This window comes from Alligator sinensis, unplaced genomic scaffold (genome assembly GCF_000455745.1).
Source record: "Alligator sinensis unplaced genomic scaffold, ASM45574v1 scaffold1488_1, whole genome shotgun sequence".
NCBI classification, from domain to species: Eukaryota; Metazoa; Chordata; order Crocodylia; family Alligatoridae; genus Alligator; species Alligator sinensis.
Genome location: NW_005843097.1, coordinates 215,192 through 226,375, shown reverse-complemented (window position 1 = coordinate 226,375; position 11,184 = coordinate 215,192). Strand labels below are relative to the sequence as shown.

Below are 11,184 nucleotides of genomic sequence, written 5' to 3'. Positions count from 1 at the left end.
CGCCCGCCCCCTCCCTGAGACCCCCCTTGGGCTCCGTGGCAACAGCGGGGGGGAGGGGGTCTCTCAGCCCCATGCCGTAGGGGGCTGGCAGCCTCTTGGGATAGCATTGGGTCCAGCCAATGGCATGGCGGGCATCCCCTTCTGCCGTGTTGGATGACCACCATCCAGAAGAGTCAGTGGGTGGCTGGCGACCTCTCTCCACCATCTTGGATGGCCATTGGGTGGCTCCCACCTAACGGGCAGCTGGTGTCCCTTGTCTGCCATCTTGGATGGCCACTGAGCGGCTCCCACCCAACGGGCGTTGGCATCCCCTCTCTGCCATCTTGGATGGCCATTGGGTGGCTCCCACCCAATGGGCAGTTGATGTCCCCCATCCGCCATCTGGGAAGGACATGACGTGGTCACCGTTACCCGGAGTGGCGACCATGCTGGGACCTCCTAAGGGCAGGGGGTGGCCCATGGTGCCTCCCTGTTGGAAGGACCTTGGCGGTATCCATTTGCTGTTGGACGCCTGGATTCCCTGGTGCCATGGGGAGCTGAGGAAGGGGGACAAGGGGGCAGGGGGAGGGGGGAGGCCACTATACACGCGTGGTGGAGTGGGATTGTGGCCAGCTGGGAAAGTGTTGAATGGGTGCAATGCCTGGATGCCTGTGATGGTGCTAGGGATCATGGTGATGGTGTTGGGCGTCATGAGCGGGACGTCATCGGGCGCCCGCCGCAGGGCCAGGGTGTAGTCCGGGGGACAGGCCGGGCGCAGGAGCTCATGGGGCCTCAAGGGCTCCAGATCGTGGGTGTCATGCTCGGCGTGCTTGATCTGCAGCGACATGATCTCCTCCTCCTGCCCAGCGTGGAGGAGGTCATTGGCTGCGTTGCGTTGGGGACTGAGGCGACGAGCCGCTGCTGCCCCCACAGCCACCATACTGCCCCCCGGCGCTCCCCTCAGCTCATGCCTCTTGTCCCGCTTGTAGTAGAGGGCAGCAAAGGCCAAGATGTTGAGGAAGAGCAGAGAGGCCCCCACAGCCACCGTCACGCTCAGCTCCGTGGAGTAATCACGGGAGTCCCCTGGGAAGGGCGCATAGCGGCGCCGGTCGTCCGTCTCGTCCTCGTCAGGCGGGAGCGTAGGGAAGGGGCGGCGGGTAGTACTGGGCCCTGGGCGCCCGCCAGGGGGCCAGCGGGTGCCATAGGGCGGGAGGCGGGTGGTGGTGGATGTGTAGATGATCTCGTGGAGGTTGTGGAGGTGGGGCACCAGCTCCAGCCAGAAGGCCACTTTGTTGGCTCGGTAGTTGTCACGGACGCGGGGCTTGAGGCCAATGTGTAGATACTGCTTGTCCTTGGTGTTGAACTTCGTCCACACCACCTCCTCAAAGCGGTTGGGCTTGGTGTGAATGAACTTGGTGTCCTGGGGGACTGGCTGATTGGGGTCACTGCGGGGAGGGGGGAGAGGGGAGGGGAGAAGGGGTTAGTTGGGATGGGGGACCCAGAGGAGCCACCCACCCACCTGCCCAACCCAACGGCCATCCATCCATCTCCACGCGTGCATCCATCTCCATCTCTCCATCCACCCACCCAATCTAGTATCCATCCATCTCCACTCACCCAATGGCCATCCATCCATCCCCACATATCCATCTATCCATCTCCATGTGTCCACTCATCCATCTCCACACATCCATCCATCCATCCATCTCCATCCATCCACCCAATCTAGTATCCATCCATGTCCACCCACCCAATGGCCGTCCATCCATCTCCACGCATCCATCCACGCATCTCCACCCATCCACCAATCGAATCCACCATGCATCCATCTCCATTCCTCCATCCATCCATTTCCATCCCCCCACCCCATGGCCATTCATCCATCTCCACACGTCCATCTGCCTCCCCACCCATCCAACATTCATCCATCTCCATCCCTCTGTCTATCCAGCCACCCAACAGCCATCCCTCCATCTCCACGTGTCCATCCATCCATCATCCCATCCAATCCACTATCCATCCATCTCCATGCATCAATCCATCCATCCAACTACCCACCCAAGCCACCCTCCATGCATCCCTAAGTAGAGCCAGGGAGGTGATCTCTGCATCTCGAGTAGAGCCAGGGAGGTGATCCTCCCCCTCTATGCGACGCTGGTCAGGCCGCAGCTGGAGTATTGTGTCCAGTTCTGTGCGCCCCATTTCAGGAGGGATGTGGACAACATGGAGAGGGTCCAGAGGAGGGCCACCCGCATGATCCGGGGACAACAGGGCAGACCCTACAGTGAGAGACTGCGGGACTTGAACCTATTCAGCCTCCACAAGAGAAGGCTGAGGGGGGACCTGGTGACCGTCTATAAACTCACTAGGGGGAACCAGAAGGGTTTGGGGGAGATGCTGTTTCCCCTAGCCCCCGCTGCCATAACAAGGAGTAATGGGCACAAGTTGAGGGAGAGGAGGTACAGATTGGACATCCGAAAAAACTACTTCACAGTTAGGGCGGCTAGGAGCTGGAACCAACTTCCAAGGGAGGTGGTGCTGGCCCCTACCCTGGGGATCTTTAAGAAGAGGCTGGATACTTACCTGGCTGGACTCATTTGAGTCCCGTTTTTGTTTTTAGGGTGAGTGTTTTTTGTTTTTTTTTTGGGTTGTTCTCCCACCCTGGCGGGGGGTCGGGCTAGAAGATCTATTAGGTCCCTTCCGACCCTGAAACTATGAAACTATGAAACTATGAATAAGTGTCCATCCATTCATCTCCATTCCTCCATCCATCCGCCCACCTGACAGCTACCCATCCATCTCCACATGTCCACCCCTCCATCTCCATGCTTTCCTCCATCCAATCACTCACCCAACCTACCATCCATCCATCTCTGTGTGTCCATCCATCCATCTAACCACCCAACCCACCACCCACCCATCCTTCTCCATCCATCTGCCCAAAGCATCATCCATGTAGTCCTTCATATTCACTCCCAAACCCCAATCTATTTACCCATCCATTGGTCCACTTGTTCCCATCCATCCATCTCCTCAAACCCCCCAACCATCTATCTATCTGTTCATCTCCACCCAACACACCATCCATCCATCCCACCAACTCCACTTTTCCATCTAATCGCCTTCAATTCACTCTGCACACGCAGCTAGGCAGCTCCTCACACTCATCCACCCACCATCACATATGTTCTTCTTTCCCTTTGACCTTCGTTCCTCCCTCCTCACCCCCTCCATGCTTCACCAGACAGCCAGCTGGCCCCTAGCACCATACCCCTCCCTCCCTCCATCTCCTCACCCATCCATCCATCCATCCATCCATCTCTTTTCACTTCTACCCACCAACCCACCCATCCATCTATCCACCCATCCATCCCTTCTCATTTCCATCCATCCACTCACCCTCACTCCCTTGCCTTCCTCATCCCTCCCCCTCCCCCCGCCACCACCCGCTCACCCTGTCTTGGCAAAGTTGGTCCAGTAGGTCATCACCACAGCGCTCAGCATGACATCATTCTTGGAGAAGTTGCAGGGGAAGAGGTCGGTGGCCCCAATCATGGGAACACCAAAGACGTAGGGGATCTCATCCCCATGGGCTGCGTCAGCCCACTCCGGCCGTGTGTCCGTCTGGCAGTGGTGGTAGAAGGTGTAGAAGTAGACGGGTGACTGGTACTCGGCATGGAGCTTGGCCGTGGCAACTGCCGGGGCCACCCACTGGTGGTCAGTGAAGAGGGCCAGGAGGGTCTTCCTCCTCATCTCCCCGTTGTCCCGATCGGCCCAATCTGTGTACATGAACTTAATGGTCTCCCGCAGGATGTCCTTGCCCTCTGGGTACCCGTACAGGTTGTCCACAAAGTTGGAGATGGTGAAGTCGAAGTAGCTGGCTGAGATCCCGTCCTCATTCTCCATCGAGTCCTCCACGAACTTCAGCCCCTCACCCTGGTTCACCCCGATGAGAATATCGTAGTTGAGGAACTCGCCTTGCTGCATCAGGATCTCGGGGTCATCAGGAACCACATCTCCATCCACCACGGGCCCAAAGGCAATGTGGTACCGGGCTGGCTGGATGTCCTGGTCTACCAGCTCACGGTAGGGCTTGCGGCGGAGGCACTCCACTGCCTCGGCCGTGTCCAGGTGGTCACAGCCTACCTTGGAGGCCAGCAGGCGAGTGTACTTGAGGGGCTGGTAGTTGACAGACCAGCTGGAGATGGCTGTCCCACTCTGTGCAATGGCCTTCTGGAAGAGACCTGGGTGGGAGTGAGGGAGAGGGTCAGACGGCAGGGTGAGGGGACGATGGATGGATGAGAGAGAAGCATGGGTGGATGGATGGATGGATGAAAGGCTGAGAGAGATGGATGGACGGATGAAGGCCTATGATGGATGGATGGATGGATGAAAAGCTGAGAGAGATGGATGAAAGGTTGAGAGAAGGATGGATGGATGGCTGTCTAGACAGAGGAAGGGCTAAGAGAAGGATGGCTGGATGGATGGGTGGAGGCAGTGCCTGTGGATAGATGGCCAGATCGATCCCCAGGGCCCTGGGGCTGGGGCCCATTCCCTGAAGGGGTTCCCCCGGGAGAGGGTGGGGCTGGTACCTTCCGAGTGGTGGGAGAGGATGAGCAGGTTGACGCAGGACGCACCGGCACCCGAGCCGAAGATGGTGATTCGCTCGGGGTCGCCCCCAAAGTGCCCGATATTCTCGTTGAGCCACCGCAGCGCCTGGATCTGGTCCAGCAGCCCGTAGTTGCCCTTGGCCGCCTGGTCCCCCGTGCTGAGGAACCCTGGGAAAGGCAGGGGAGGGGTCACACCAGCCTTCGGAGGCCCCTCCCCCATTCCACCCAGCCCCCAACATGCCCCACCCCAGAGGCGACTGCATCTCACCCCCCTGGGGAGGGAGCTCGGTATAACCCACTGGTCCCCTTGGAGGCAAAAGGGGAAGGGGCATGCGGATGATAGCCCATCCCCTCAGGAAGAATGGCCCCGTCCCCAGCCCCTCCTGGAAGGCCAAAAGACCCCTCTCCATTGTGTTCCCCCTTGCCAGAGGGGCAGTAAGGGGGGTATGAGCAAAGGGCATGGAGAAAGGTTGGAGGAGAGATGGATGAGTGTGGGGAAGGATAGATGGGTAAAGGGATGGATGATGGGTGTATTGGATGGATGGATGGATGGATGGACTGAGGGTGTATTGGAGCGGATAGATGGGTGGGGGATGGAAAGAAAGTGTCGAGTAGATGGACGGATGGAGATGGAGAGAGGGAGGAAAAGAGGGTGTGGTGAGTAGATGGATACATGGATGGATGTGTGGGATGGGTGGTGTGTTGGGTGGATGGAGGAAGGGTATATTGGGTGGACCGAGCAATGGATGGATGGGGACAGGGATGAACGGAGGAGTGGGGATGTATAGACAGGGTGTTGAGTAGAAGGATGGAGGGATGGGTGGATGGCATTTTGGGTGAATGGCCAGACGAGAGAGTGGATGGATAGGCGGAGGGTGTGTTGGGTGGATCAGCGGATGGATGGATAAATGGGTAGAGGGAGGAACGGAAGAGTATGGGGATGGATGAAAAGCTGTGCGTGGGATGGATGGAGTGTTGGTTAGATCAGAGAATGGATGGATGAACGGATAGACGCATGGATGGATGGTGTGTTGGGTAGATCAGAGGATGGATGGAAGGATGGATGGATGGGCAGATGGATGGATGGAGGGTTGTTGGGTGGTCAAGGGGTGGATGGATGGATGGGTAGTGTTGGGTAGATCAGGGGATGGATGGATGGATGGATGGATATGTTAGGTGCTCAAGGGGTGGATGGATAGACGGACAGATGGATAGAAGGTGTGTTGGGTGATCAAGGGATGGATGGATGGAGGGTGTGTTGGGCAGATCAGGGGATGGATGGAGGGATGAAAGGAAGCATGGGGCTGGGGGGCAGGGTCTCACCAAGCACGCCAAGCCGGTAGTTCATGGTGACCACGATGACATTGCCATAGGCGGCCAGCACACTGCCGTCGAACATGTTGCCCGTGCCCTCCATGTAGGACCCGCCATGGATGAAGAGCATCACTGGCTTCTTCCCACTGTCCCGGATGTCTGTGGGGTGGGAAGAGAGACTGGGTGTCACAAGCTGCCCCACCCCCACATCTGCTGGAAACCCGCTCCAGCCCTTGGCCCACCCCCCCGTCCTATTTCCCTCCCTCCCCGATCTGCCCCACTCTTCCCGCAGAGCTGCGGGGTGGGGCTTGGGTGCAACTAAAGCCCCCTGCTATGGCTCTGTTGCCGAAGAAGGGGCAGCTTCCCCCCTCCCTCCCGCCAAGGGGTCAAGGTTCATGGAGCTAGAGGGATCAGAGGTGAACGAAGTCATGGCAGAGGGCAGAAGGTCCCTTGCATGGATATGGGTATATGGGAGAACTCAGGAGGGGAGGGGTCAAAGGTCAACAGGGCAGAAGGGTCTGGGGTAAGAGGCCCTGGGACAGGGTGTTTCTAGGGGTCAGAGGTCACTGAGCTGAATGGGGGAGGGGGTCAAAGGTCAACAAGGCAGAAGGCCCTGGGGCTGGAGGCTCTGGGACGGGGTATTTCTAGGGGCCAGGGGTCACCAAAATGAATGGAGAAGGGGAGGGGGTCAAAGATGCCTGGAAGAGGTCAGGGGTCATGAGCCCAGTGCAGTGGGAGTCTGAGGGCTGATGCCCGAGGGGTCAGAGGTATCTTCCAAGGGGTGGTCAATGGCTCCTCCCCAGGGTCAAAGGTCGCCTGCCAACCCTCCCATTTCCATGGAAACAGCCCAAAAGATGTCCCCCCCCCTTGGAAACATGCTTCCATTTCTAGGTCACCTCCATCTCCATGGCAACCGTGGGCCTCGTTAATTCTGTGCCAACTGGAGAGTGTTAATTAGACTCAACGAAGCCTTAATTAGCGGCTGTTGCTCAGCCCCGCCCCCTGCCCTGCACCCGGAGGGGTGATGGGGGGAGCACACATACCTGCACACTCATCAGACCTCTCGCACACTCACCAAGACCTACATTCAGGATATCCAGGCCCCACAATCTCACCATGTTTCTCGCATACTCACTGAGTCCCTTGGACACACACAAAGGCATGTGCACATGTCCAGGCCCTTACACACTCAGCAGAGCTGTTACACACTCACTGAGTCCCTTGAACGTTTACCAAGGCTCTTGCATGCTGAGTCCCTTGCACACTCACTAGAGCTGCCACAATGAGCCATATGCACACTTGTGGGGGCGCTCATACTCACCAGGGCTCTCTCACACATGTCCAGCCCCTTGCACACTCATGGGGGCTCTCACACACTCACCAAGCCATTCATACACTCATGGCAGCTCTAACACCTGTGCCCAGCCCCTCTCTCACTCACCAGGATTCCTGCAGGTGTCCATCCCCTCGCACACACATCCAGCCCCTTGCATACTCACCAGAGCTCTTGCACACATTCAGAGAGGTCAGTGGACACATGGGGGCCTGTCACACACTCGCCTGCCAGCTCGCACACCTCTCCCATCATTCAAACCCACACCCTGTGGTTCGTCTGCCCCTTCCCCATTGTGCACACGTTTTGGCCGTGCATACACGCTCAGCACCATTTGAACCCAAGACAATACACACACCCCACCCCCCATCAGTAGCACACTTGTGCACTTACACGGCTACAGGCACAAGACACTTAGCTACAGGGCTGAGATCGGATGTGTTCATATTTATGCACATGCACACACACAGCAAAACCAAGGTACCTGGGATATATGTGTACATGCATACACACACACACACACACACACACACACACACACACACACACACACACACACACACACAACCCAGGCACCCGAGACACGCACGTATGCACATGCACACACACATGCAGGCACAGAACTTGGGTGTCACACACATACAACCCAGGCATCTGGGACAGACAGACAGACAGACACACATACACACACAGCATAACCGAGATGCCTGGGACATGCACATGTGCGCACACAATCACACACACACACACACAGATGCACAGAACTCAAGGGGTCTCACACACACACACACACACACAAAGTGCAGGCATCTGGGACACACATACACACAGGCACACATGCATGCACACACACAGAACCCAGACATCCATGACACACACACACAGAACTTGGTCATCTAGGACATGGACATGGACACACACACACACACACACACAGGTATCTGGGACTCACACAAGGGAGTTCAAAGTGGGCGGGGTCAGCTCTGGGGCAGCCCCTGTGGGCACTGGGGGGAGGCACCACTGTGACCCCCCAGTCTGGTGCAGCGCCCCCTTCTACCGCCATCACTGCTGTGGGGTTGATATGGGTCGAATGTGGGGAGGGGTCCAGGCTTCCAGTACCTCCCAGTCCCCCTTTCCCCAGCTTCCAGTTCAGACCAAAACTGTTGGGGGGGAGGGAGATAGAGGGGAACAAGGGTCCCCCCTCACCCTGCCAGCCTCATGTGCACCGCAGCTTTAAGAACCACCCCCCCACCAAAAAGGCCAAAAAAATAATAAAAATAAAAATAAAAAAATCAAGAAATGGGTAAAAAAAAAAAAAAAAAGGGGGGGGGAAGAATAATAATAATAATAATAAAAAAATCAAGCAATTGTTTTTGGGGTCAAAAAAACCCCTTTGGGGGCAGCCATTTTGGGCGGAAAAGGCCCGGATTTGGGCCGAAGAATGAGGAGAATCAGAAAAATTATGAATGAAAAAGTGGGTGACCAGCCCTGCTTTGGGAGCTGCTGTGGGGCTGGTTTCTGTTGATTTGGGGCGTTTTAGGCTGATGTGGGTTTGCTTTTGCTGCAGGTCCGATTGGGCAATTCACCGTTGATTGCCGAGTCCGGGCCTGGCCAAGTTGACTTGGGGGTGGGGGTAGGGTGGGTTGTTCCCACTTTTGACTATTTCTAGCTCTTTTTTGTTGATGTTTTTGAAAGGATCGCACTGAGATTTGCTTATTTTTTATTGGCTCTTCCTCACCAGCTCTTACTTTTGATTGGTTCTCCATTGCCAGTTCTTGATCCGACGGGGCCAGTTGCTGATTTTTGTGTTTTTGGGGGGATTTTTTGCTGATATTTGTGGGTTCAAGGGTTGGGGTTTTTTTCTTTTACTGATTGTTGTGGGTTTCCAGGGTGTTTTTGCCAATTTTTATTGGTTCCAGGTCATTGTCTCCTGATTTTTGTAGGTTTTGTGCTTATTTTTGTGGGGGTTTTGGTGATTTTTAATGGGATCTAGTGGGGTTTTTTGGCTGATTTTTAATGACTCACTATTTTACTGTTCACTATTTGCTGATTTTTGTGGGTTTAGGGAGCATTTTTTCTAATTTTTTATTGATTCCAGGTCACCATATGCTGATTTTGATAGGATTTAGGGTTTTTTGCTGATTTTAAATGACTCTCGGTCACTATTTGCTGATTTTTGTGGGTTCTTGGGGAGGGCGTTGATTTTTTTTATCAATTCCAGGTCGCTATATGCTGATTTTTGTAGATGGGAGGAGGGGGTTGGGGGGAGGGTTCTAGTATTTTTTGCTTTGTATTGATTCCTGGTCACTATTTACTGGTTGTTTTGGGGGCGTTGCTGATTTTTTGGGGCACTAGTGAGTTTTTTGGCTGATTTCAAATGCCTAGGTCATGATTTGCTATTTTTTGTGCATTTGGCTTAGTTGATTTTTGTTGCTACTGAGTTGCTGATTTTTCATTGAATCAAGGGCACTATTTGCCGATTTTTGCGGGTTGTAGAGTTTTTTGCTCATTTTTATGGGGTCTAGAGGGTTTTTTTCTGATTTATGTGGGTTCTTTGGGGGTTTTTTGCTGATTTCTTGGGGCTCTACTGAGGTTTTTGGCTTATTTTGAATGGCTAAGTCATGACCTGATGGTTTTTGTGGGCTCTTGGGTTTTTCTAATTGGTTTTTATTGTTTTTTGGGGGGTTGCTGATTTTTATTGACTCAAAGGTACTGTTTTTTGTGGGCTCTAGAGGTTTTTTGTTGTTTTTTCTGCGTTTTGGGGGGGTTGCTCATTTTTAATCATTCTAGGCCACTGCTGTTTTGTGTACATTGGAGGGGTTGCTCATTTTTGTGGGTTCTGGGGGGCTTTTTTATTGATTTTTAATACTTATAGGTCACTATTGGCTTTTTTGGGTAAGTTCTAGGGGTTTTTTTGTGATTTTTGTGCATTCTGGGGCGTTGCTATTTTTTATTGATTCCAGGTTACTATTTGCTGATTTTTGTAGGTTCTCAGGGGCTTTTTATTGATTTTTTGGGTTTCCAGGCGGGGTTGCTATTTTTGATTGGTTCTACGTCACTAGTTGCTGATTTTGGGGGGGGATCTAGAGCTTTTTCTTACGGTTTTTTTATTGATTCTAAGTACTATTTGCTGCTTTTTGTGGGTTCCATGGGGTTTCGTAGCTGAATTTGATTGATTTTGGTTCAGCTCCTGATGATCTTTAGGGCCCCTGGCTCCCTATTTCACATGGGCTCTTTAGGTCACAATGGGCTAGTTTTTATTGGTTCTGGGTAATTTTTTGCTGGTTTTTTATCAGACTGGATGGCTTTTCATTGGTTCCAGGGCAGATTATCCTTATTTTGATAGGTTCTATTCACATTCGTTATGATTTTTAGGGGTTATAATAGGTTTTTCTTATGGGTTCTGGGCCATTGATGATTTCTGTGTTTTAGCTCAGTTTTGCTGATTTTTGGCCATTCTCATTCAGCTTCTGCTGATTTTTTATGGATTGTAGGGGGACTTCTTGCTGTTTTTTTCCAGGCTCTGATTCAATTTGTGGTCATTTTTATCATCGCTAGTTGTTGACTTTTGTGGGTTTTGAGGTTTTTGCACATTTTTTTCTGGGGTCTAGTTCAGTTTTCGCTGATCTTTTTACCAGCTCTACATCACTCATTGTTGATTTTTGTGGCTTCAAGAAAGGCTTTGGCTGATTTTTGTGGCTCCTACAAGTTTTTTCTTGCTGGTTATGTGAGTTACATTTTGTTTCTTTGCTCATTTTTATCAACCCTAGTGAAGTTCTGGCTCATATTTTAGGTTTTAATTCATGGTTTGACGACTTTAACGGGGTCCCGTTCAGTGTCTGCCAAGTCTTCCCAGTTCTAAGCTGGTTTTGGTGGTTTCTACATTATTTTACTGGGGTTTGATGGGGGTGTACCTCATGGTTGGCTGTTTTTTGAGTCCTGTTTTTT

The 11,184-nt window shown here is 53.3% G+C and overlaps 1 protein-coding gene across 4 annotated transcripts in view; it reads right to left on the bottom strand.

Annotated features, from left to right (window-relative positions):
* Positions 1-6: 6 nt before the first annotated feature.
* Positions 7-11,184, bottom strand: part of NLGN2 (neuroligin 2) — a 19,319-nt gene continuing 8,141 nt past the window's right edge. For 3 of the 4 annotated variants that reach the window (XM_014526645.2, XM_025193767.1, XM_025193768.1), the window contains 4 exons: positions 5,913-6,062; positions 4,572-4,757; positions 3,434-4,223; positions 7-1,424 (listed from right to left, as the gene is read on the bottom strand). In XM_014526645.2, the coding sequence (XP_014382131.1) occupies positions 233-1,424; positions 3,434-4,223; positions 4,572-4,757; positions 5,913-6,062 (2,318 nt within the window). In that variant the 3' untranslated portion in view covers positions 7-232. The remainder of the gene's footprint in view (positions 1,425-3,433; positions 4,224-4,571; positions 4,758-5,912; positions 6,063-11,184) is intronic. The other variant, XM_025193769.1, reaches the window with a different exon arrangement.